At 59.2% G+C, this 24,348-nt stretch overlaps 1 protein-coding gene across 4 annotated transcripts in view; it reads right to left on the reverse strand.

Annotated features, from left to right (window-relative positions):
• The window catches only part of GSE1 (Gse1 coiled-coil protein), a 194,380-nt gene that overhangs the window by 21,395 nt on the left and 148,637 nt on the right, over nucleotides 1–24,348 (reverse strand). For all 4 annotated transcript variants that reach the window (XR_003093837.1, XM_025203090.1, XM_025203092.1 and 1 more), the window contains exons 3-4: nucleotides 13,998–14,216; nucleotides 419–618 (exon numbers count right to left, since the gene is read on the reverse strand). Coding sequence is in view for 3 of the 4 variants with exons in the window: in XM_025203090.1 (XP_025058875.1) it covers nucleotides 419–618; nucleotides 13,998–14,216 (419 nt within the window). In the remaining variant the exon portion in view is untranslated. The remainder of the gene's footprint in view (nucleotides 1–418; nucleotides 619–13,997; nucleotides 14,217–24,348) is intronic.

Here is a 24,348-nt window from a genome sequence, read left to right on the forward strand (position 1 = left end):
CCGGGCCCCCTGGCCCCCGCCTGTCCCCCTCCGCCTGTACGTGCGCGGCCGGGTGCCCGCAGATTAGAAACCCCAAGCCATGCCCCTCCCGCTACCCTTTATCACGCTGGCATGGGAGGGGGGCAACTCTCTACCCGTCTCCCTGCCCGCCGTATCAGACCCACGCAGGGCTCCCACACCCATTGCACACTGGATATGCTCCCCACGCCCTGTGCAGAGGCGGCACAGTCCAGGGGCTTTGCAGAAGACACCGCTAGCCCCAGGACCCTGTTTCTGCCAGGGGGCAATGCCAGCTGCTTCAGAGGACCACCCCCCTCTGCTAATCCCCAAGAGATGGGGCCCGGTTGAGTCTTCGAGGTGGGAGAGCTCCCATCCCTTGTCAGGGGTGCGTGGCGTGCCCGCCCCCAGGGGTTGGTACCTGTCGGCCTTCGCTCCGCCACACCCCGTTCACAGTCTTTGTCGGCGCGATGGTCACCACGGGGGGCGTGCTCGGCACGCTGTGCCCGCCCGGCGGCACGATGATGGGGCCCATGGGTCCTCGCTTGGGCGTGCTGGCCGGGGAGCTGTGGTTGGTGGCTGGCGAGGAGACGGGCGAAGACTCGCTGCTTATCGAAGACCCTTTGAAGAGAGCGAGAGAAGAGGGGGTGAGCAGGGGAACCTCAAAACCAGCCTATAAATATCTGCCATGCTGGACGCTCAGAGGAAGGTTACCTGCTGGTCCTGAGCCAGGCTCCATCAGCCAGGCCAGCAACTAGGCGCTGGGAGAGTAGATGGCATCCATTTGGGCAACCCTCCTCCATCCAGAGCCATCACCTAGGAGTGCCTTTGAAACGGGAGCGCCCAGGAGTGTATGCCATTACGGTGCAGAGGTTCTCCAGCTATTGAGGATGCCAAGCACCGAAGCCACTAAGAAACACCCTTGAAGGGCTGGCATCTGTTCTCAGCCTCACTGGGCTTGAGTCCAGTGTCGGGGGCCATCACTGGAGCCCTCCCCGAGAGGACCTGAGAGTTGGGTTGGGAGACAAGCCAAAAAGGGGACTCTCTTATGTCAAAGGAGCAGAGCTGGGGATAGCACGCAGACCCACGGAGACTATCGTGGCACTGTGATCTCCTCCGGGCTGGCAACCCTGGAGCGAGATGCTCAGCGCCAAGCATATGCCAAGGGGGCTGAAGGCTGGTGCTGGGTCCACCCCACCCTTGCTGCTCAGAGGGCAGGGACATGAAGCAGACAAGAGCAAGCTCAGGGCTCGTCCTCCTGGGGATAAATCCATCTCTGCAGCAATACCACGATAACTCCCTGTGCAGACACACGGAGGGTGCAATCAGGGGGCCCTTTGCTGACTGTGCTTTTGCACTGCGGCTGAATGGGAGAAAAGGGGCTTTTCCACCCAAAGAGGAGTGAAACAATGTGGGTGCAATGGTCCCCAAGGTGCAAGCCTTCCGGTGGCGGGAGACATTGCCAACCAGGCCGAGCTGGCAGACGCCGTACTTGTCTATGAACCAGAAGCACTGTGCCCGGCCAAGGCTACAGACCCCTTTCACGTGGCTCTCGGAGGCAGCAGGCACCGTGACCCCTCCGTCCATTTGTCCCCAGGCCTGGCTGGTCGGTAAAGCCGGGCACCCAGACGGCTCCTCGAGATGAGGGATGGTTAATCAAGTGCTTGTTGCTCCTGCCCAGGCGACATGCTGTCATAAGGAGAGGATTCAACCTGCCCGGCTCTCCACCCCCCCGGCGGGAGTGGGACTACAGCACACGAAGGAGCCGCGCGGCGGCTGAAAGGGTTCGGAGGCATCAAAAGCCATTAGCTGTTTATTTATAATTCAATATCCCTTTGTTCAGCGCGCGGCATCGTCGGCGCGTTGCAAGGGACGGTGTCTGCTGGGAAACCATTTGGCTCTCATTAGGGAGTGCTCGCTCAGCGGTAAAAGGCTCTGCCGCACGCTGTGTAAATGGCCTGGAATGGATCCGCTCGTCTCTGCTTCCCTGGGAAGCGCTCCGCCGCCCCCATGGCGCCAGCCCCCTCTGGGGCAGCTCCCCGGAGCCCGGCTTGGCTGCCCCGACTCCGCGGCACAGACACGCGGCACGGCCGTGCCGCGGGTACCAGCAAGGCCTGCAGTCGCTCTGCCCTGTCCCTGGGAAAGCGGGTGCAGCTTACAGCAGAGCTCAGGGGCCCTTTGCGCTGTGTCCTGGGTGTCGGGGTGGGGGGAACCAAACCACAGTGGAGTGGGTGGTTTTTAAAGCAAGCCTTTTGCTGGGGCAGGGCTGTATTTCCTGGAATAAATGGCCCTAGCTTTTCTCTCCCTAAACCCTGGCACAGGGGAGTGATTTCCAAGGACATCTGCACCTGGGGGGGCTTTCAGGAGGGGCTGTTCAGCCTCTGCATGGCACAGCTGTGTCTGCCATCGAGTTCTCCAGCCAGGGCACCTGTGCCCAGGACAGAAGCAGCTCCTGGCGCGAAGGCCTTTGCTCTCAATGTCGACAGGCTTCTCCAGACCTGTGCAATATGAACATCCCCCCCATACCTCCAACATGCACAGACGCCGCTAGGACGCTGCCAGGACTCTGCGACTACTAGTGGGTCTAAAGCCATCTCAGAGATCTCCCCCAGACCCGTTCAGAGCTTGGTTCATGTGACGCATGGCTATATGGCCCTCTGGTAGCTGGAAGTGCACATCAGGGACACGGATGTCACCTCTGCCAGCGGTTCAAGGTCTCTCCTATGGTTTTTCAAGCCAGCTGCGGTGGGACGGGGTATCCTCAAGGTTTCTCCTGCGGTTCCTCAAGGCAGCTGCGGGGAGATGGGGAGTCCTCGGTTCCAGGATCAGCAAGGAGAGGCATATTTTTGGGCCTTTGCCCAGCTGACCGCGAGTGACCGTGAAGCTGGAGTGACTTACAAGCCTAGAGGTTGTACTACAGTCCTTTCAGACCTGTCTCTCCAGTCCACACCCCGAGTCCCAGCCCGACCGCAAACCACAGCCAGATACTTCGGTGGGAGAGAGCAAACTGCCTGGTTAGCTGGGCCGCGCTAGATAAATAAGAAAGCAGGCTCCTTCCTGACCCCTGGCGAGATCGCCCCATGGTGTGCTGCATGGAGATTAGATTTCCTTTATATAAACATGTGGAACAACAGCCTTATCTCTGCTCGGAAAAAGTCCCAGCTACTTTCCAAACCCCGCTCTCCTCTTTGATCCCGCTGCCCCCTGCGGCTGGTAACCGGCCGTATAAAGCAATACTTCCTTCTCCAAGGCACCGGGTTTGTCCTTGCCAGGGACATCAGGAGCACTCGAAGAATAACAGGGTGAGAAGCTGCCTGCCTCCATGCTGCAGCGCTTCTCCGGGGCAGGGCAGCTAAGCTTGCGATGCTATTATACTCAGGTGACCCCTTCTCCGGTCTAATAGGGGTTGTGTAAGTCATCCACTCAGCCAAATACTCCCAGCAAATTTCTTCAGGGAAACAGTCAGGGGTCACTAAATAAGACTCGAGCAGCAGTCGCGCAGGAAGGAGAAAGAAGAGCTGGAGAACGGCTCAGCTCCAGGATGCCTTCCCCCCAGCACAGACCTGCTCTTCCACCCCAACTCGCGTGGTGCCGCCAGCCAAGAAGGAGGCCGATCGCCGCGTGCCGCCCGGGGGCCCGACGCCCCGCGACGGTGACCGCTTTCTTTCAAGAGGAATCAGCCGCCTCTTGCAGCCGTGGCCGCAAACGTCCCCCCGAGCGAGCCGCGGCGCTCCGAGACACGGGGAGGGAACGTGGCGGCGCTCTCTGCAACCCTGGGGCCCAGCTCTGCCATTATTTGCATAATACATCTGTATTTTAAATTACACCCGCCCTGGGGATGCGGGTGATATTTGCAAGGGAAAAATAAAAGCTCTGAAATGGAATTAAAGTCGCGAGCGCCGCGCGCGCGGAGCGGAGAAAGGCTGGAGCAGCCATACAAATGGGATGCTAACTAGGGCACGCGGCCCTCATCCGGCACCGCACCGCGAGGTCCCAGCGCGTGAAACCGCTTTGGGAAGGGCTGAGATCCTGCGCTCACGAAAGGCGCGGTGTGGCTCAAGAGACGAGCCCCCAAAGCCGTGGCCACCTGGGTAGCAGCGAGACAGGCCACGCTGCCCTGCCAGGGCTGGTACCAGCCTACCGGGACTGATTCTGGATGCAAAAGGGTTCGTGCAGCCCTCGAGCCTCTTCAGCCTTTGCAGAGGCAGCCAACAAGGGGCCAAGTTCTCTGTGGGTGGAAAGATGCAAATGCCCAGTGGGCTCCTTTGATGCCTACAGAGCATTTGGTCCAAGCGTGCAGATCGGTCCTCGCTCCGATAGCCAGAGCGCTCCCTGCCTACCGGGGACCGTCACGTCGCCGCACTCAAGCCAGCAAGGAAGAGGTGAACGTCATGCCTGCTCTCCTGCATCGGTCCCGTTCCCTGGTCCACAAGCAGCGCCTGAGCTCTGGGCATGGCACAGAGATGGGTCTGGTGCCAGCCCTGTTATTTCTCACCCCCTGCTACAGAAAAGGGGCCTGGAGGTGTAATGCACTCTCAGGAGGGACAAAGAAAGCCTCAGCTTGGATGGGAAGGACCTTCCAGACCACCGAGTCTAGTCCCAGCATTAGGAGACGAGAGGGTCCCACGATCCCAACGAGAGCTCAGCTCCAACAAGAGCTGTCCATCGCCGCTGTGCAAACCCTACTGCACTCATCTTGCTCATAGGCCTATGTAAAGCTCTCCTTGGGGGGGAAACCTCATGCAAAGGGCTCAGGAACTACGAGGTAACAACACTGCCATCAGGTAATGAGGAATGAAATCCCCCTTGGCTTTCACCCTACACCCTAACCCTATGGAGGTGGGATGCTCTCGGCCAGGTGCGTGAGCCGAAGCGAGCTCCTCCGAGATGGAGAGTGCAATGGGGATGGGAGTGGAGGAGCAGAGAGGCAACGGTTCACCCAGCGAGACGTCCAGCGGACTTGGCCTGGTTAGCTGGGGGAAGGAGTGAGACGGGAAGGGTGAGCGGAGAAGCAATCCCACCGAGCCCATGCGGGGAGCGTCGCTGCGAGTGAATCTGCCTTATTAATTATTCCTGAGTCACTTCGAATTGCTTTCATTTTCGAGAGCGGCGAGAATTGGGGAGAGAAAGGCTGCCCACCACAAAGGAAGCAGCCGATACGGATTTGACACCCACTGAAGTCTATCTTGTCAGCGCAAGGCCAACAACAATTAGCAGCCTAATCCCCTCTGAGCTGGGAAGCCATTACTCACCACGCGATAGCGTTAACAATCAATACCATCACAATGAGCCGGGCAATTAATGAAGCTAAAGTCTTACTTCAGAACCTTAATTCTCGCTGTGTGGCTTTAAACGGGAGGGTTTGTGATCGTTATAATTAACTGGTGGTATTCAGCCAGGAGTTAGTCAATGAGACTAATCTGGATTGGAGATGACAAGAGGCGCAGTGTGACGGTGTCACCTTTGTTGTTTGACCTCCCGCTTTCCGCTCGGTGATAGCAGATTAGCAGGCGAGGCTGACAGGCAAATGTAATTAACAGCTGAGACCCCGAAGGGGGGCTGGGGGGAGCGAGCCAGACCCGGGAGTGTACAAAGCAATCAGCTGATGAGGCCTCGGTGCCTCCTTTGTGCCGCCGAGCCCCCCTCTCTGCTGCTCCTCCTTGCGGGGATGAACTCGAAGCAAGAAAAGAGACAGGTTTCTGGCCGGCCAAAAAAAAGGGCCACGGGATGGTTTGAACTCGCGTCCGGCACTGCGATAGCTGGAGTCACACGACAAAGCGGCCCGAGCGTGGATGTCCACCGCGGTGACGCTTCCAGGTTAAAGAGGGGTAGCCAGTATCGCTGAAGGTGACTCGGGAAGGCCAGGCTCACTGTCCGTCTTCTTGCTCCCATGCCAAGGGCACAGCGGGGGGCTAGGAGTCAGGACTCCTGGGTTTGCCTGGCCGCGAGCAGAGCCCACTGCAAAGCCGGACCTGAGTGCTTGTGCCTGCACCAGTGCTGGGCTCCTCTGGCTTCTGGGGGCCTATCCCATAGTTCCTAGCGCAGCAGGGAGCTGCGCCACTCTAGGACTCCTCCTTAGCAAACTATGGGAGGAGCTGTCTGTCCTTGTGCGGGGGGGGGGGTGCATGAGGACTGGTTCTCATAGGGGACTTCAATCCCCCGGACCTTTGCTGGGAGGGCAATAGAGCAATGCACAGGCAAGCCAGGAATTTTTTGGAGAGCGTTGGGGACAACTTTCTAGTGCAAATGCTGGAGCGGCCAACTAGGGGCCGTGCTCTTCTTGATCTGGTGCTCGCAAACACGAATGAGTTGGTGGGGAATGTAGTAGTGGATGGCAACTGGGGCAGCAGTGACCATGAGATGACTTGAGTTCAGGATCCTGAAGAAAGGAAGGATGGAGAGCAGCTAAGTAAGGACCCTGGACTTCAGAAAAGCAGACTGCGAGACCTCCTGGGCAGGATCCTCTGGGAAGCCAGACCGAGGGGAGAGGGGTCCAGGCGAGCTGGCTGGACTTGAAAGAAGACTTCCTGAGAGTGCAAGAACAAACCATCCCAATGTACAGGAAGACTAGCAAGTATGGCAGACGACCAGCTTGGCTTAGCAAGGAACTCTCCAGGAAACTAAATCACAAAAAGGAAGCTTATAAGAAGTGGAAACTTGGACAAATAACTAGGGGAGAATATAAGAGCTTTGTTCAGGCATGCAGGGATGAAGTCAGGAAGGCCAAAGCGCAATTGGAGTTTCAGCTAGCAAGGGATGCAAAGGGGAACAAGAAGGGTTTCTACAAGTATGTCGGTAGCAAGAGGAGGGTCAGGGAAAGTGTGGGTTCCTTCCTGAACGGGGGAGGCAACCTGGTGACAGAGGATGCAGAAAAGGCTGAAGTGCTCAGTGCCTTTTTTGCCTCAGTCTTCACAGGCAAGGTCAGCTCCCAGACTACTGCACCAGGCTGCACAGTCTGGGGAGGAGGGCAGGTGAAAGAAGAGGTTAGGGACTATTTAGAAAAGCTGGATGCGTACAGGTCCATGGGGCTGCGGGTGCTGAGGGAGTTGGCTGATGTGACTGCACAGCCACTGGCCATCCTCTGTGAAAACTCATGGTGATCAGGAGAGATCCCAGATGATTGGAAAAGGGCAAAAACAGTGCCCATATTTAAGAAAGGGAAGGAGGAGGATCCAGGGAACTACAAACAAGGTCAGCCTCATCTCAGTCCCTGGAAAAATCATGGAGCAGATCCTCAAGGAATCCATTTCTAAGCACTTGCAGGAGAAGAAGGTGATTAGGACTAGCATGGATTCACCAGGGGCAAGTCATATCTGACCAACCTGATCGTCTTCTATGATGAGATGACTGGCTCTGTGGATGCGGGCAGACCGGAGGATGTGGTATACCTTGATTTTAGCAAGGCTTTTGATATGGTTTCCCACAGCATTCATGCAGGCAAGCTATAGAAGTACAGGCTGGATGAATGGACTGTAAGGTAGATAGAAAACTGGCTGGAGCATCGGGCTCAGGAAGTAGTAATCAATGGCTCAATGTCTAGTTGGCAGCCGGTATCAAGTGCAGCCCACCGGGTTGGTCCTGGGGCCGGTTTTCTTCAATGTCTTCATTAACGACATGGACGATGGCATGGAGTGCACCCTCAGCAAGTCTGCAGATGACATCAAGCTGGTGGGAGCAGTAGATATGCCGCAGGGTAGGGCTAGGATTCAGAGTGACCTGGAAAAATGGGAGGACTGGGCCAAAAGAAATCTCATGGGTTTCAATAAGGACAAGTGCAAAGTCTTGCACTTAGAAGGGAACAATCCCATGCACCGGTGCAGGCTGGGGCTGACTGGCTGGGCAGCCGCTCCGCAGAAAAGGACCTGGGGGTGGCAGTGGACAATAAGCTGAATATAAGCCAAGTGTGCACTTGTTGCCAAGAAGGCTAATGGCATCCTGTGCTGCATTGGTAGGTGTGCTGCCAGTAGGGCCAGGAAAGTAATTATTCCCCTCTATTCAGCACTGGGGAGGTCACATCTGGAGTCCTGTGTCCAGTTTTAGGCCCCCCACTACAGAAAGGATGTGGATAAATGGGAGACAGTCAATGAAAATGGTGAGGGGTTTGGGGGGCATGACTGATGAGGAAAGACTGAGGGAACTGGGCTTATTTAGTCTAGAGAAGAGGAGACTGGAAGGGGACTTAATAGCAACCTGAAGTGGAGCTGGACTGGACTGGTCTCAGTGGGGGCAGAACAAGGAGCAATGGGCTCCAGTTGCAGCAAGGGAGGTTTAGGTTGGATATTAGGAAGAATTTTCTCACTAGGAGAGTAGTAAAACATTGGAGCAGGTCACCCAGAGAGGTGGTGGACTCTCCATCCTTGGAAGTTTTTAAAACCTGGCTGGACAAAGCCTTGGCTGGGATGATGTAGTTGGGGCTGGTCCTGCTTTGAGCAGAGGGCTGGACTAGATGTGAGCTCCTGAGGTCCCTTCCAACTCTCATTATCAAGGACTCAATGACTGGGAAGGCACTGGAGGACCATCAGGACTACAGCGAAGATGCAGCCAAATTAAGTGTGGGGGTTACTAGCCTGGGTGAAAGCAGCCCTCAGGCCAATACCAGCGAATCCGGGTTGGAAGCAGGGCCATACATGGGGGAAGAGGAGTAGTCCCAACTCAGAGCCTGCCGACCCAACGCAGTCACTGTGATTTGTAAGGGCTGCCCCTGTTGCCTCACCTGAGACTGGAACTCTGCAGAGCCGGGTGCTACCCACACACACCCCCCTAAGAGACTGCCCAAACTTCAACCTACAACCCAAAGCGAGATGCAGGGTGGGAGGGGAAGCGGCCAAGAACCAGGCCAAAGTTGTCCCCAGGAGACCGCAGCACTGACAACCATTGAATTGTTGGAGACCCCGAGAGAGACCTGGAGGTCCGGAGGGCGTCTCTGCAGCTCAGGGAGATGCCTCCTGGGTGTCAGCTTCGCTCCACGCTGCAAACCTCGTTGCACACGCTTTGAACTCGGAGAGCTTAATTTGCACCAGCTTGATCCCAAGAGCCATGCGAAGCAGCCCTCTGCTCCTAGGAACTGGCTCCCGCCCCTCCGAGCCCGCATGCCCCCCCTCAAAAAATGGGGGAGGAAGCGTGTGGCTCTAATCTCCACCGGGCAACGTGCCCCTGCCCAGCCCTTGTTGTTCCCTGTGTTTTGTATTGAGCTGTTGACCAGGAGAAAGAAAATCCCAGTCCAACTCCCTTGTGTAGCTCGTGGTCAGGGATTATGTGGCTGGGCTCACACCCAGCGTCTTGTACCCAGTTTGGGCCTCCAGAGACAAAGCGGGTGTTCATGGACCGCGAGTCTTCGTGCCTGCCCACACCCAGCTATGCCCGAGGACCTACTCCCGAGCACAGCCCTCCTTTCCCAGCCTCAAGGCTTTGGCAACGCTGCCTTGCTAATCTGGGGTTGGAAAGCAAAGGACCCCGGCGCTGGATCTGCCACGGTTTCATGCAGAGCATAAAGACCCATTAGGGCGTGAGCCTTTCAGACGTGATCCCAGGCACGTCCGATCCGAGCCGAGAGCACACGGCAGCCGGGTCCAGCGTCGGCGATTGCAAAACCAGCCGGCTTGGCCCCCTGGCGAAGGGAGAGCCGGCACCCATCGCCCCCCTCCGCTTCCTATCGCCGAGCCCCCGTTCTCCCCCCACCGTAATCTCAGATATCACACGTCTGGAAGACAATCCGTCTCAGAGAGCCACGCAGGCGGAGAAACCCGACGATGAGGAAGGATTTGGCAATCAAATTATACAGTAGTTAAATCTAAATCAACAGGGAAAAAATGTGGCTTTTCATTAGGAGCCCAATTTGCTGGGCCCGGCATTTGCGCGCGGCTGGGGAGGGAAAAACGGCGGCGTACGTGAGGGGAGCGGGAGCTCGGGAGAGAAAAACTCGAGCATCTGGAAATCAATGTCACCATCCGCTAATGCCACGTTTGAAGGGCTAAGCAGGGGGGCGGGGCTGCGCGGGGAAGGGGGTTCGGGGGGGCATGCATCGCATCCCACAATTGATTCTCCTCTCCCCGTGAGAGGGAGCCAGCATGGGGCAGGGGCCGCCACCCCCGCAAGCAGCTCCCTTTCTGCCAAGAAGGGTCTGCGTGTGTGATTAATGCGCTCCTCGGAGAGGACAGGTAATTTCCACCTTCATTATCGGCTAATCCTCTCCCGTGGTGATCCATCTCTCCCCGATGTCTCAAGGTCTGATCAGACCCTTTGATTCTGCTCAACTGTTCACCTGCTGGCCCTAGGAGCTGGGAAGTGCTGCATAGTGATGGACGCTGCAGCCTGGAGCCCCCCAACCCCATCCCACGCCGCCCTCCCTCCCTCCCTCCCTCCCTCCGGAGCCGCCTGCCCTTCCCGAGAGCCAAGCCGTGTTCTCGCTGTGACGGGAGGAGAGAGAAGAAAATCAGCCCGCCCCGTATACAACAGATGGGCTGCCGACCAGGTGGCAGGCAGGGAAATGCTGCGCAGCCCAGGAGGGGCTGGGAGAGCGGCACAGGGAAGCTGACAGGGCTGAGTCCCCTGCGCCTGCGGGGATATCACCTCTGCCCGGCTGGCTCCGGGGGCTCCAGCACGCACGGAAGAGGCAGCGGGCAGCGCTCCCCTAATAGGATCAGCGCCGTAGTGCCGTGACCTGCCTGCCCTGATCCAGGATTAGCAGGTCAGGCTGGGAGCTGCCACTCCATCCCTACGAGAACCACAGGCAACTGGCTTGGCTCCAATGGGAGCTCTGGCTACAAAGAGAGATGCCGGCCCCACAAGTGCCAGACCTGGGTCCCACTGGGAGAGAGAAATGGAGCCGTAACACCTAGAGAAGCCTCCTTCCCCCAGGCATTCCCGTCTTAGCGCCCTGCAACAAGGCATGGATGGATGCATCGTTCTGCGTCCCCTCCCAGCCAAGCTGCACTCACAACCCACTGGGAGATGTTGTTAGGACGGCTGTCAGGCCTCGACAGCCGTCCTGTCACCCTGCATCCCGGGTCCAAGACCCCTCGCTACAGCACTGCCATCCCAGAGGCGCGTGTGGGCATGATCCAGCCTGCCAGCTCCACCCTCCAGCAGGTCCTTCGCGCCCTTTGTTCTCCTGGGCCACGTCTCCAAGCCTGGAGCCTGCCGCAGTCGCACCCTGCGTCCTCCTGCTGGGGCCATGTGCTCCTTCGGGCTGGGCTCCCGTTAAATAGCCCATTACGGAGACAAATACTCAGCCGTGCGTCTCCTGGCGCCGGCGCCCAGCCGTCGCTGACTCTGTTATTTAGCAGGGCAGTTCGGCGGGTGCACGAACACATTTCAGAGCCTTAGGAAAAATCACATTGCACTGAAGCGAAGCAGCCCATTGCGGGGAAGGACAGACTCTCTTCTCCCCGTGCTTCCTCTCGGGGCGCGGCAAATGAGACGGCATTTGGATTACTCCGTCTGAATTGAATTTCTAAACTGCCCCCTCGAGACACGACGCCGAGGAAAGACATTAGCCCGTGAAACGGCGGCGAGAGCGAACGCCATCCGAGGGCTAAAAATAAAGAGGGAGCTTTCCGCCAGGGAGGCAGGAGATGGAGGGAGGGGGCGGGAGATGGCAGCTTTGAAGAGGGCAGGGGGATGGGGGTGGACGTGGGGCGCTGGGCTCTGCTGAACGGGGGTGGGCACCACGGGGAGCTGGCTGGGACAGAATGGGACAGCAGTTTCCATGCACCCCCTTTCCACTGTGACAGCCTCCCTGTGGGTCCCGGGGCCAAGCACCTTCTGCTCTAGCTTTGCCCCCTTTGCCGGCTTGGTCCCTAGGAGCTAACTCTGGCAGCACCAGCTGAATCAACGTCCCTGCTCACGGTTGTTGAGACTGGCTGCAGCACCTCTCCCATGCTCCGGTCCCACAGAGGGTTTGGCAATGCCCTCCGAAACCAGCTGGGATCCTGCTCCCGGCTCAGAGCAGCTCCCAGCAGCCCGGGGAGGTGACACGCTAAAGCCAGGCATTTATGCAGGTGTAACCTGCCCTATTGGTGGCGTGAGCAAGACAGCACGAGACACAGCACTCCGCACTTGTGCATCGTATTGGGACAGAGCGCAGAGCTCTCCAGGGAAAAGCCAGGGGTAAAATTCCCCTGGGGTAAGTGCCGTGTGTTTGCTTCCACCCCGGGGCAGGTCTTTGCTGAGGGCAAACCCAGCAGCGGGGTATAGCCATAGTGCAGAAGAAAAGTGTGATGCCTGCTCCAAGGGAACTGGTCTGCCTGGTCCTGCCTGCTCTGGTATTAGTGTGTTGTGTGTCCGGGCCCTTCTTGGCTGTGCACTCAAGATGGCTTTCTCCATGGAGATCCCAGGAGGAGGAGGAGATCCTTGGCCACACTGCTGCACTTGTTGGAGGTGGCTTTTGCCTGCTAAAATATGGACAAGCCTTGCCAACATCTTGAGATGCAGCCTGTCCCTGGCCTGCCCAATGCAAACAGGATAAGAGCAGGTCACGCAGGATGCCCAGCCTCCCAGGACAGGGTTGCTGCACAGGCTGGCAGGATTCCCACCCCTCTGGGGCCGAGCTCCAGGCCTGTCTGAGTCAGTAAAGCCTGGGGCGCCTGCGGCAGAGCTGTGAACAGGCTGCCTCTCCTGGCATGGGGCGGGCACCATGCTTTGTACCCAGGATACCAGCCCCTAGCCTGCATTCACCCTGAATGCCCCCCTGGGCTGCTGGGTGCCGACATAAGAAGTAAGGGGCTGGGGGAATGTGCAGCCACTGAGCGTGTGCACAGCCCTGAGATTTCCATATGCAAAAATGGGTGATCATCTTGATAAATGCACCTGGAGACTGATAATAAAAGATATCAGATTTACCCAAAGAACTTTGTCTGCCTGGAGACTGATGCTCTTTTCAGGCTAGTTCACAGTCTCACACCCCTAAGCTGCCTGCCTTGACCTCTTTATCCCCTCCCCCCATGCCTCCCCAGCTAGGAGGAGAATTACCAGTGGAAAAGCAGGTCTGTGCACTCTCAGCTGACAGATCCAGAGGCCTGGCCAGGGGAGGTGCATGCAGAAGATCCCTGCTTGGGTTATGCCCTTTGCAATGTGGAAAGCAAAGACCCTGTTGGTTCTCCTTATCCCTGGCCAGAGCAAAGCATCTGTCTAGGACTCCTGTCGCTGCCAGGGCAGGGGGTGTCCTCTTGGCCAGGGGGGTATCAAGAAACTAGCAAAGAGCCTCTGAGCTGACCTCAGGCAGGCTACAGCCTGAAGCACCTGGGATCGCAGCCCAGGGAAGCCTGCAAAGCCAAGCACAGCATGGTTCCCAGAGGCCCCAGCCATGGCAGGGAGAGGGGTTATATTATTAAAGCTAACTGTGATCCAGAGCAAGCCCTGCACCCTCCTCCATCCAGGAGCCCCTGCCCAGGCCAGGCGGTGCTCGGCGCACTGACACACTGTTCCTCACACAGTGTCCCAGCCGCAGCATATGCTTTCCGTGTAAGCTGGCCAGAGCCCAAGGGCACCTGACCTCCAGGGCAGGGCGCCCGCAGGGTTAACGTGGGGCAGGGTTTAAATGACAGTGGGAGCAGGTCCAGGGGCATCTGGTTGCTGCTGCCCAAACAGGAGCTTGCACTCATTGAAGTAACAGGGCTGTGGCCAGATGGCAGGGTGACAGGCACATAACCGCTTCCTATGGGACTGTACCAGTGACCCTGAGAGTCCTTTGCGCAGGCCCCCACCCCCATCCAGTTAGAAAAAGCCTCCTTTCTTTTACTGTGCAGCAAGGCCACATGCTGCCAACCAGCTGCCATGCGCTACCCCAGAGGCAGTTGCATCTCAGCCCTGGCTGAATGATCCTGCTGTGTTCCACCCCAGAAGCGGCTGCCTCTCGGCTCCAGGACCTAGGGCAGCTGCGTCACTGTGAGAAGCGGTTTGTGAGCCAGGTTTGCAAAGAGCTAGGAGATGCCAGGGTCAGCGATGCTGGGGAAACGCAGAAGCCCTGTGTGCCCCGGCCGATCCCCCACTTCCTCTCTTACCTCGGGGTTCCTCTGCTTGCTTGGCGAGTTTGCGCAGCGCGGCGGCGAAGCTGGAGGAAGGCGCAGACTGGACGGACAAAGTGCTGTTGGCGGCGGGGCTGCCATTGGGCACCAGCGAGCCATTGAGAGGGGAAGGGGTGAGGGGGCTGACGGTGGCTGTGGTCCGGGTCGCTGTCGAGAGCATTCCTAGTGAAGGCGACTTTGGCTCATGGCTCATGCCTGCAACAAGGACAAGAACAAGCCCGGGTCAGTGGAGCAGAGGTCACCAACAAACCAGGGCTGGGGCAAGATGCTGCCACGGAGCAACCCAGTACCCCTGCATCCATCTGCCACCAGCAGCGACACAGCCCCTTTCCAGCAACAGGGGCAAGAAGCGCCGTGCAAAGATCTCCATGTTACACACAAGGAAATGGGGGGCAAAGACCGGAGGCTCCCAGCGTGCCCTCTGGTGCCCTACCCCGAGGTGCCAGCTGCATGGCTTTGCTGGGAGGTAGCTCCTGAGTTTTGGTCTTAGGGACACCGCACTGCAGGGATCCCAGTGTGAACGGGCCCTGTTCCCCAGGGTGCTCAGAAGCTCTGGCAGGGGAACAAACACCTTCAGTCATTTAGGGGAGATAAGGAAGCCACGAATTTCCATCCCCAGGGGACTGGTCTATCCCAGGCCCTGCCCATGCTGCTTGTATGCACACACACACAAACACACACCTCGCTTGGCGCTGGGGCACATCACACTCGCGAGCCGCACTCTTCCCCCCTGATTTGACCCTGGAGGCAGATGGCACCCCCTTCCAGAGCCGCCCCAAAGACCAAACCATCCCCAGCCCCACGCACCTCATTCAGACCCCGCCTGCATCACGAGCTGCAAACTTTCCCGGAGCCATGCAGGAAGGGAAGGGAAAGGGAGAGGCGGGGGGAAGGAGTAAAAGCCACAAGCAGGACAGCCCGGGCCCTGCTGCAGAGTCAGGCAGCTCCGGCGTGCATTTGCAGCCCAACGCTGAGACGAGCCCTTGGACTTTCAGCCTTTTATCCAGGGAAGGAGGAGGAAAGATCCCGCGTCTTCTCTTCCACCCCCACGGCCTCAGCTCTTCGGGGGAAGAAGGGAGGTGCTGTCCGGAGGGGCAAGCTCCATCCCCCAAGAGACCCCCTGCCCCGGCGAGAGTCGAGCGCTTACAGAGAGCAGGACGACGGGCGGCATCCGCGGGACGGGGGTGCTGATAAAAGCGAGCGGGAGCGAGGGCTCAGGGAAGCCCCATTCTTCCCCGCCAGCGCCCGGGAGCTTATCTAACAAAGCAACAGCACACAGGCACTGTTGCCCGCAGAAAACAAGCTGACACTCTCGGCCTAACAGCTGCTGCTCAGTCACATGGCCCCAGCTGATCGGTAATAGCCAGGGCTGCTTTTAGATAACAGTGGTGTTTTGTCAGCGCCGCGGCCAGCCCTATTGAGCGCGTCTCAGGCGGCATTGATCCGGGCGCTTGACCCTTCGCCGGGCTCTGGAAGGGCTGCCCCCCGGCTCCACTGCCCCGGTGCTGCTCCGGCTGGGGGTGTGACACCCAAAAGCTGTGCCCACCGAGCCCCGCAGCCCCCTCGCCGCCCAGGAAAGCTTTGAGCCTCAGGGACAAGGGGAAAAATGGCCCGAGCAGAGCAGACACCATCTTGCCCCGCCGGGGTGGGCGTACGCCCTCCGTCATGTCGGCACCGGATGCTCCGGGGCTCTGAGCCTTTGCAGCCATGCTGCTGATGTCAGGTCACTGCAAATAGCATTTCCAATGAGCAGCTTCGTTAACTCCAAGCTAAAATTAGCACTTCCCCTCCCCAGGCGGGCACGGGGTAGGAGGCACTGCCAGGCCCCCACATGAGAGCAGGGGCGCATGGGGAGAGGACAGGGCAGGTGGGTGTGAAGCCAAAGCTGGGTGCGGGCCAACTTGCCTGACCAAGCTTCCTCCTCAAGGGAGCAAGGAAAACCAGACCCGGGCACTGGTGATGTGTAGGGGGTGCACATGTGACGCGGGTGCACGTGCACCCCCTGAGATCGGCCGTGCACCCCCTGGAAGCGCCAGCTGTGAAACTGGAAGTGCATTTCCGGTTTCACCGCTGGCTCGGCAATCGGCTGCTGGGGGACCGTCCACCCCCATCGGCGATCTGGTGCCCCCAGACTCGGGAGGCACCAGTTGCCCCTGGGGCAAGACTGAGAGCCAGGCCCAGGCGCCTTCAAACCCCCCTGTCCTCTCCCACTACACGGGCACAAGCCCTTGCTAAACACCCCTCATCTCCAGCCCTCAGAAAGTACTTTGTCCAGTTCCCTCAGCCTTTTCTCCCCAAAAAGCCCCGTGTTTCCAGGTAAAACCCAGGAGGCTGGAAGCTAAGGTCCAGTCTGTGTCTGTCACAACACCGCCAGGTCTCAGAAACAGCGGTTGTGTCAAATCTGAGAGCTGCTTGGCTCAGCTTGCACGCCGAGGGCACTCGACTGGCCCGTGGAGGAGTGTGTGCGTAGCCGGGTGTAGCACCAATGCTTTCACACAGACTTCCTTTCGCCAACATGTTCACTGATCGTTGGAGCGCTGGACGGGGCAAGGCCGCGGTGCCGCTGGCTCTGCAGCCAAACCAGACCCCGTCAAGCCGGACATGAATTTCGAATATAGTAGGGAAAAGTAAAAGCCCGGCAGAATTAAAACCCTCCTCAAAACCGCAGGTTTCTGCAAGTGCCTCCATATCTACAGAAGCAGGCTGCTGCCTATGAAAGCTCTCTGAACCAGTTAGTCTCTAAGGTACCAGCCCACCTGCCTTTGCTCAGAAGAAACCCACTGCAACGGGACAGGACGTCCCTTCTGCCTTTTGCAGGTCTCTAGGGACCCCATGCTGCCCTGAGCAATGGGGCATCAGCTGGGGGAGATCCGGGAAGAAGGCAGCTGGCCTGCCCCGTGGCCCTTTGTACGTGCGTGGGGTGGGGAGATGCTTTGGAAGGAAAGAAACGGCACAGCAGCCATCACAACATCTCCAAGGAGGAGGATCGCCGCGCCACAAGAGGACAGGGCCGGGCCAGCTGTGGCATGGAGAAGGCAGGGGAGCATCGGGGTGCCAGAGCACCACTCAGCATTGATTAATCTTTGGCCCCCGTGGCCCCAGGGGACCGGGAGCAAGCTGCGGCGCTCTGTCCCTTCTCCTCTGGCCCCCGCTCGCCTCTGCCCTCATTATACAGGCATTTATTAACTTCAGCGCTTTCAGCCATTGACTGGAGCCTTGTCGACATGATCAGCTCATGTAAATTCATTATACTAACAGCTGGGAATAAAATCCTCAGCGCGCGGGGCCGTGATGGATGAGGGCTGCGGGGGTGGCCTCTGCGGTGGGGGTCCCCTGCCTGGCACTGTACACGCCGGAGCCGGGGGGAGCCGAGATGGCTGTGGGAAGGGGGTACGGGCACAACGGCACCGCGTGCACAGGGCACAGCACACGAGAGAGGTGTCCCGTCTGTCTGGATCCAGCTGGGTGGGTCTCGACATACCCGGCAGGGTGCATGGGTATAGGAGTCCAAGCAGGCCCTGCAAGCGCAGGTCATGGGGCACAGGCAGCTGCACCGTGCAGGGCAGGTCCTTCCCATTCCCAAATCACTTGGTGGACTGCCAGGAAATTTCCTCTGACCTGGGTTCCCTGCACCCCCTCCCCGCCCAGCAGCACCGACCTTCGCCTGAGCTGGGAAGCCAGCCTCCTCTAGCCTATTAAATATGGTATCTGTGTCCCACCCCACCCCCATGGCCAATAAATGGTTCAAGAAGCATTACTAATCAGCACTTTGCCTGCCTCCTGCGGATTCCATAATTACTCCTTCCTTTCATCCCTGGCTCTTCTCAGACACCAGACCTCAGGCCTGCTACCTCGGTGCTCTGTAATTACAAGCTAATAGCTTAGATGAATTTTCTGCTGGGTCCCCGATCAAGCACCAATCCCGCCCCTTCCCCCTTGACAACCCCCCTTGGGGTAATTACACCCTGGTCGGCACGGCGCAGCAGGCTCCCACATTCAGTCACAGGCGCGCCTCCGCGGCTGAATTTCCTAATCACCCCTCTCGGTAATTTTTCATTACGGGAGGAAGAAATGTTTGTGAACAAATAAAGGACGCCCCAGAGCCGGGCGGGCGAGCCGGGCCTGCTCCCCCACCCCCACGCTTCTTCCCCAGGGGATGGGGCAGAAGACTAGTAGGGCCTAGCTAGGCTGCCTGTCCATGCACACTCACTCGCACTCTCACACACACGCACACCACCCCGCTACCCCTCTCTGGGAAATGGGTTAGGATACTAGCAGTCCCTAGCCACAATGCCTGTGTATACATGTACACACATACATCTGTACCCCTCTCTATGACAAATGGGTTAGAGCATTAGCAGTCCCCACCCATGCTACTTTGCTGCTTGTTTACACACACCCCTTCAAATACATCACACACACACACACACACACACACACACACACACACACACTCCTTCCTGGGAAATGGGTTAGCATATGAGCAGTCCTAGCCATGCTGCTTTGCTGCTTGTATGCACACACACACCTTCACAGATACACGTGTAAACACTTCTTCCTGGGAAATGTTTTAGCATATTAGCAGACCTAAGCCATGCTGCTTGTACACACACACACACACACACACACACACACACTCCTCTCTGGGAAATGGGTCGACATATTAGCAGTCCCTAGCCATGCTGGTCGAATGCACGGGTGCACACACGTACACTCCTCTCTGGGAAATGGGTTAGCACATGAGCAGTCCCTAGCCACGCTGCTTGCACGCATGCGCACGCACATATACATACACACACACACACACACACCACATGATGCTCAGCTGATCTCTGTGGCCTGAAACGCCTCATAATAAATTCATTCTTTCAGTGCCCGTGGGCATGGTCTGAGCTCGCGGTGATCGGCCCCGTGTGCTGGCTGGGGGGTTGCCCTGGAGGGGCAGGCGCAGGGCTTCTAATGCAAGCGTGTTCCTCTTGCAAAAGCCCTTGGGGGTGGTAGCGGGGAGAGGGGGGAGGAGGGCAAGACTGAGAAACCCAGGGGGTGTAGATGGGAGCTTTGGACCAGACCGCGGAAAGGCACAGGTCCCTCCCTCTGCTGCTCAGGGAGCTCTGCTCTTAGCCTTCCCACAACGCACAAACAGGGAGCACTGCAGGCACACAGCCCCTGCAGGGCACTGGGACCAGGCTGCAGTCAGCCCCAAGAAGTCACTCACTGTCTGTGCACTAAGGCCTGCGGCTGCAGAGCAGTTCCTGTCGCACAGCAAGCTCCCTGTGGCATGGCCCTGCCCCGAGCCAGCTCGCACGTGTCTGTGCACATGCGTGCCAGAGCCAGGGAGCATGCCTGGGTCTGTGTTCGTGTGCACGGGTCCAGGAGCCGGCAGATGCGTGTGCACACATGTGTGCAGATGGGTCTGGGGTTGCATGTGCATATGAACGTGCGGAGCTGTGTGCACAAGTCCTGGCCGCACACGTGCCAGTGAAAGTCCTATACGGTCTCATGATGCCTACCTGACTTGGCTGAGTCCCTAACCAGGATCTGAGGTTAACCCCAGCCCTGGGGTCTCTGACTGCCCGGGGTTTCATCCTGCACCGTGGCCCATCTCTGCCCTGTGCCTGACCGGATGAATGGCTCATTGCAGCCACTCAGCCCGATGCAAACAGGCAGAGCCAGGGTGCCTTACCAAGGGCAACACAGGACTTCACGTGTTACACGGCAGGTCTGTGCCAGGCCATTTCCCTGCATTGATCTAAAAGAGCCCAGATTTGATGTGTTCCCGATCCTGGATGCTCTCAGAGGCAGATGCCCGTGGGGTTAGGGAAGCAGGGCAGCACAACAAGGAGACAGCAAGGACATCCCTGCACAGCCTCCCAGCTGGACAGCCAGCCCCTCACCCCTCCAGCCCACATTTCCAAGCCCCAGCACCCGCACCGTGCAGACGCAAGCTCCATCCCAGCCGAGGCACCTTCTTTAAGCAAGAGAGGAGCAAGCCCACCCAGAATCGATGAGAGACAGATGTGGGGGGGAGATCAATACCTCCTACTACCACCCACGGGCAAACCCAGCTGCCCCTTGTGCAGACCTCCCTATATGGGGTCAGGCTGACCTTTATGGGCTGGACTGGTCCTACATAAAGGCCACCAGTCCCCACCCCACCCGGCCCCAAACCTCCCCCAGACTCAGGAGAGCAGCTAATGCAGAATCATTTAAGTAGGAAAAAGTTTCTCTCGGCTTTCCTTTCATTAATGGTGCTTCTGTTGCCCCCATGCTCCAGGCCCAAGGTGCGGCCCCAGCCACTGGCTGCTAAAAGCAGCATGAAATATTCAGGAGAGACAATTTGGTGTTAAGAAATCAGGGCCTTAGCTGACAAAGCGCCTGGGTTGCAGTTCCCCGGGGGGCCGGGAGAGCGCTGGCTTGGAGCGCAGCTGCTCCGTCTCCCTCCCGCCCCATCCATTAACTCATCCAGAGATCAGAGGGTGATAAGGCGCAGACAGCAGGGCCAAGCCCTCCTGCATGACCTGAGCTGGAGGGTGGAGAAGGATCCCAGCCTTCCTCCCTGCGGGAAGTGGGGAGTTTGGCTCCGGGGTGGCCCCTGCTCCTCATCACACACACACACACACAACCTCCCCGTATGGACCGGGACATCAGCTAGCACCGACCGGTCTCTACACGGGCCCTGGCAGCGTGACTCCCCACCTGCCAGGGTTTAGCCCACGTTTGCAGCAAACCTCGTGATGCAAAGGTGCTTGAAACCTGTTCTGCTGCTGGCTCCCCACTGCCCATGGCTGGGGCTGTTTTTAATGCCCGCACGGAGATGCTGAGCCACTACACCACAGCAATGCCTTCCTGCCCATCGAAACGCCTTGCAGCTGCTGCTACGCTCCTCCCCAGAGCTGGCTGCCTTTGCAGCAGGGGGGAAGGGGCTGACTACTCCTGGGTGAAATGCAAATCTCGGTGTGTCAGAGTGGCCTGATCCTGACAGCCCTGGAGCTTCAGGACTCCAGCCCGGCTGGAGAGCTCTTGCTGGCAGCAGCTCCCAGAGACAAATGCTCCTTTGATGCAGGGGAGCTGGTAAGCAAAGCTGGCCAGGCCGTAGTGCCAGGAGGGTCCCTGGGGAGCGCAGTCAGTTCAGACGCAGGCCTGACTTTGCATTTCCCCACCTAAGGATCCCAGAGAGCACCGCGAAGGTCAGGATCACTTTGCAGTGGGGGAAACTGAGGCAAGGTCACGCTCGGAGCAATACCCACTGCCTCTCACACGCTGCCCAGCTTTCTGCACCTCCTGCACTTGCAATGTCCTCCCTGTGCGCTGGGAGAGGCATCCTGAAGCCCTTTGAGCAACGGACCGCAGACCCCTGTGGCTTAGTTTTCACTGTGCCCATCAGCCTGACGTCAGGGCCGGCCAAGCTGAGCCAGTTGGGGTGCCACAGCACCAGTTCTCACCCCTCGTGTAGCCTCAAAGGAGTCCTGCCCGGACAAGACCTCCGGTGTTGGCTGCAGGGTGGCAGACGCCAGCTCCACCTGCCCCTGCCCAAGGCAAGCCGCGCAGCCGGCCCCCTCCCTGCCCGACGCCGCAAAGCAAACAGCGCCCGGCGTCCCCGCCCAGGCCAAACAGCCCTCCCTGCCTTTGTTCAAGGGCTGGCGAAACAACAGGATCCCGTGGTACCCGGTAACCGAGCGTGGAAAGCGGCCAGGGCCTCTGCTACCACCACGCCCCGACCCGCTCCTCTCCAAGCCTGCGGGGAATCGCAGCCAGCTGGGACCCAGAGCCCACCTGGCAGGGGCAGAGGACAGGTGCCGACCCATCCGCACGGATGAACACGAGTGCTCAGGACTGGCAGAGCTGTCCCACGATGCAGGGAAGGGGACAGCAAACAGCACGCACGCCCACCCATGTCTCTCCCTGCTTGCTCGTGGCCCCTGGAAACTGCCCCCCTGCAGCCAAGCCTTCACGCGGGGGATAAAACCCGGGAAAGCCATTGCTCTGGCATTCCCAGCCTAGCCCTGGCGCTCCTAGTTTCACAGGCCGAGGGTCACAGCTCGCTGGGTGGAGGCGGACACCATCCCCCTGCTCACCTTTGGCAGCAGGCTGGCCTCCCAGCTCCGGCCCATGCTCCTGCCTGGGTCTGGCTCGGCAGGTCCGGGCAGAGGGGAGGTGGAGCTCCGGTGCAAGGACACCTGCTGCCGTGGGCACACCCATGCCGGATGGTTTCACCGCTCCCGCCCACACCAGCGCCCGCAGCTGCTTCCCTTGCAGCGCCCAGGAGCAGGGCAGGTCCTGACGCCCCGATGGCTCAGAGCCGCTTCGCCCTGGCCGGGATCCAGGCGAGGAGGAGGAACAAGGAGGGAGGAAACAAGACGGAGCAGAGCCGAGCACAAAGGCGGGAGGGGGCTGGTCGCAGAGCATCTCCTCCAGCTAATGTGCCCGCCTCCCCATCAAGCACCTGGTTTCTGATGCTGTGCGGTGCTAGAGACATCCCTTCCCGATCCCCAGGGACCTCAGCTGCTGCCCTGAAGCCTGAGGGTGGATCTCCTGGTCCAAGCACTTGCAGCTCTGTGGGTAAAGCACTTGGGCAGGCACGGGCACTTCACCCCAGAGGGCCTGGGGGAAGCTGGACCTGGAGTGGGGAGGCCCCCGGGTCTCAGCAAGTCCCTTCATCGCCGAACCTTAGCCTCACAGGATCCATGCCCTGCCTGGTGGGGGGCTCACCTATTCAGTGTAGGACCCCCAGATCACCCAGGTGAGCATCGAGGAGCATCCTTTGCTAGGAGGTTGGGGGGTTGCTAGCACCCAGGGTGGGAGAGGCTGGATAGACAGCCAAGCTGCTGAGGTCCCGCTCCTGGGGAACATCCGACACCCCAGCACCCGCCTGGCATGGAGGACAGAGGAAGGATGGATACCCAGTGGCTGTGCTGGGGGAAGATTGCTTTTGCTGCTCCTTTCTCCCAACCCCGTCCGGCTCAGGATAACCCTGCCGCAGCCAGGACGGGCGAGCGGGTCCAGCCCGGTGCCCGCAGCCTGTCTGCCGAAACCGGGACGGCATCACTCGGGCAGGCGCCTGCCTCCTACCCTGATGCAAGGCCGGGAGCTGGGAACTTGCCACGCTCGCTCCATCTGTTGCTGATGACGCTGGCGGGTTTTTTGGCACGGGCAGCCTCCTCCGGCAGTGAGAGCAGAACCAGTCTGTCTGCCTGGCGGGGCTGGAGACAAACAAACATGCCAGCAAGAGCCACGGGGTGGCAGAGAGCCGGGAGCGGGGGCAAAGGCTGGACCGGCGAAGGCAGGGGAGGGTCATGGGGGCGTGCGTATTTGGCAGGGAGGGATGCCTAGGGGCTGGGGAGAAACACCAGAGCTGGCTGCATAGGACCCAGTGCCCTGTGGGGAACGAAGCCTCTGGGTGCCAGGCCTCAGTGGTTCTGTGCAATGCTCCTCCCAAGCAATGGGCGCACCGAGGGAGGATGAGGGTGGTGCAGGAGACTCATTGAGAGCTCGGAGGGCTGGAAAGAGGAGCGGCACGTCCCCCAGCAGCCGCCAGGAGGCAGCAGCCTGCCGGCTCTCCGCAGCTGTGGGTGGCTGAGCAGGCGTGAGGCCGCTGTCTGCTCTGAGACCCACCACGCCATGCCCCTGCCACATCCAACCCCTCTGGAAACAGCTCCCGAGCACCCGGGTAGATGACCCGCACCCCATCCCCAGCACCCATGCAAGACGTGTAATCACATGTGTGCTCTGGTGCCTCTGTGCAAGGCACCCGTGGGCATCCTGGCGAGTGCCCCTGAGTGCCAATGACCCTGCCTGATCCTGCCCCTTCTCCCCACCAGCATCCTCCCAGGGCCTCTCGGCACCCACGCCACAGCTAACGGTCTCACGAATTAACATTCTCCGGGCTGAGCTCGTTTGTCTGGAGCGTGTTGGCACGGCCCCTCGATACATCACGGAGCAGCTCCCTGCCAGGCTGGGGGGGAGCGGAGCTGTCACCGCTAATGGCCCCGTCTCTCCCTCCACACCTGACCATTAGCTACATTACTCACGCAGCTGTTTGCTTTCAGCATCATTACGGCTCCCTCCTCCTTGCCTGGCAAAAGAGACCCGAAGGGGATGGGGGAGAGGGGAACCCATCCGGAGGGGATGCGGTGCTCCCTGGCACCATGCTCCCTGGGGTGGGGGGCGGAAAAGCCCCGGGTCCCTCCACTCCGCTGCGCCCGCGCCCCGTGATATATGGAGCGACAGGGGCTGCCTCTGAAGGATACAGCAATTATGGGGAGGCTGCAGCAGGTGTGCGCGGCGCCTGCCCAAGATTTATAGGCTCTTGCCAGGAGCAGCAAGGTAA

Source organism: Alligator sinensis, unplaced genomic scaffold, assembly GCF_000455745.1.
Source record: "Alligator sinensis unplaced genomic scaffold, ASM45574v1 scaffold228_1, whole genome shotgun sequence".
Classification (NCBI taxonomy): domain Eukaryota; kingdom Metazoa; phylum Chordata; order Crocodylia; family Alligatoridae; genus Alligator; species Alligator sinensis.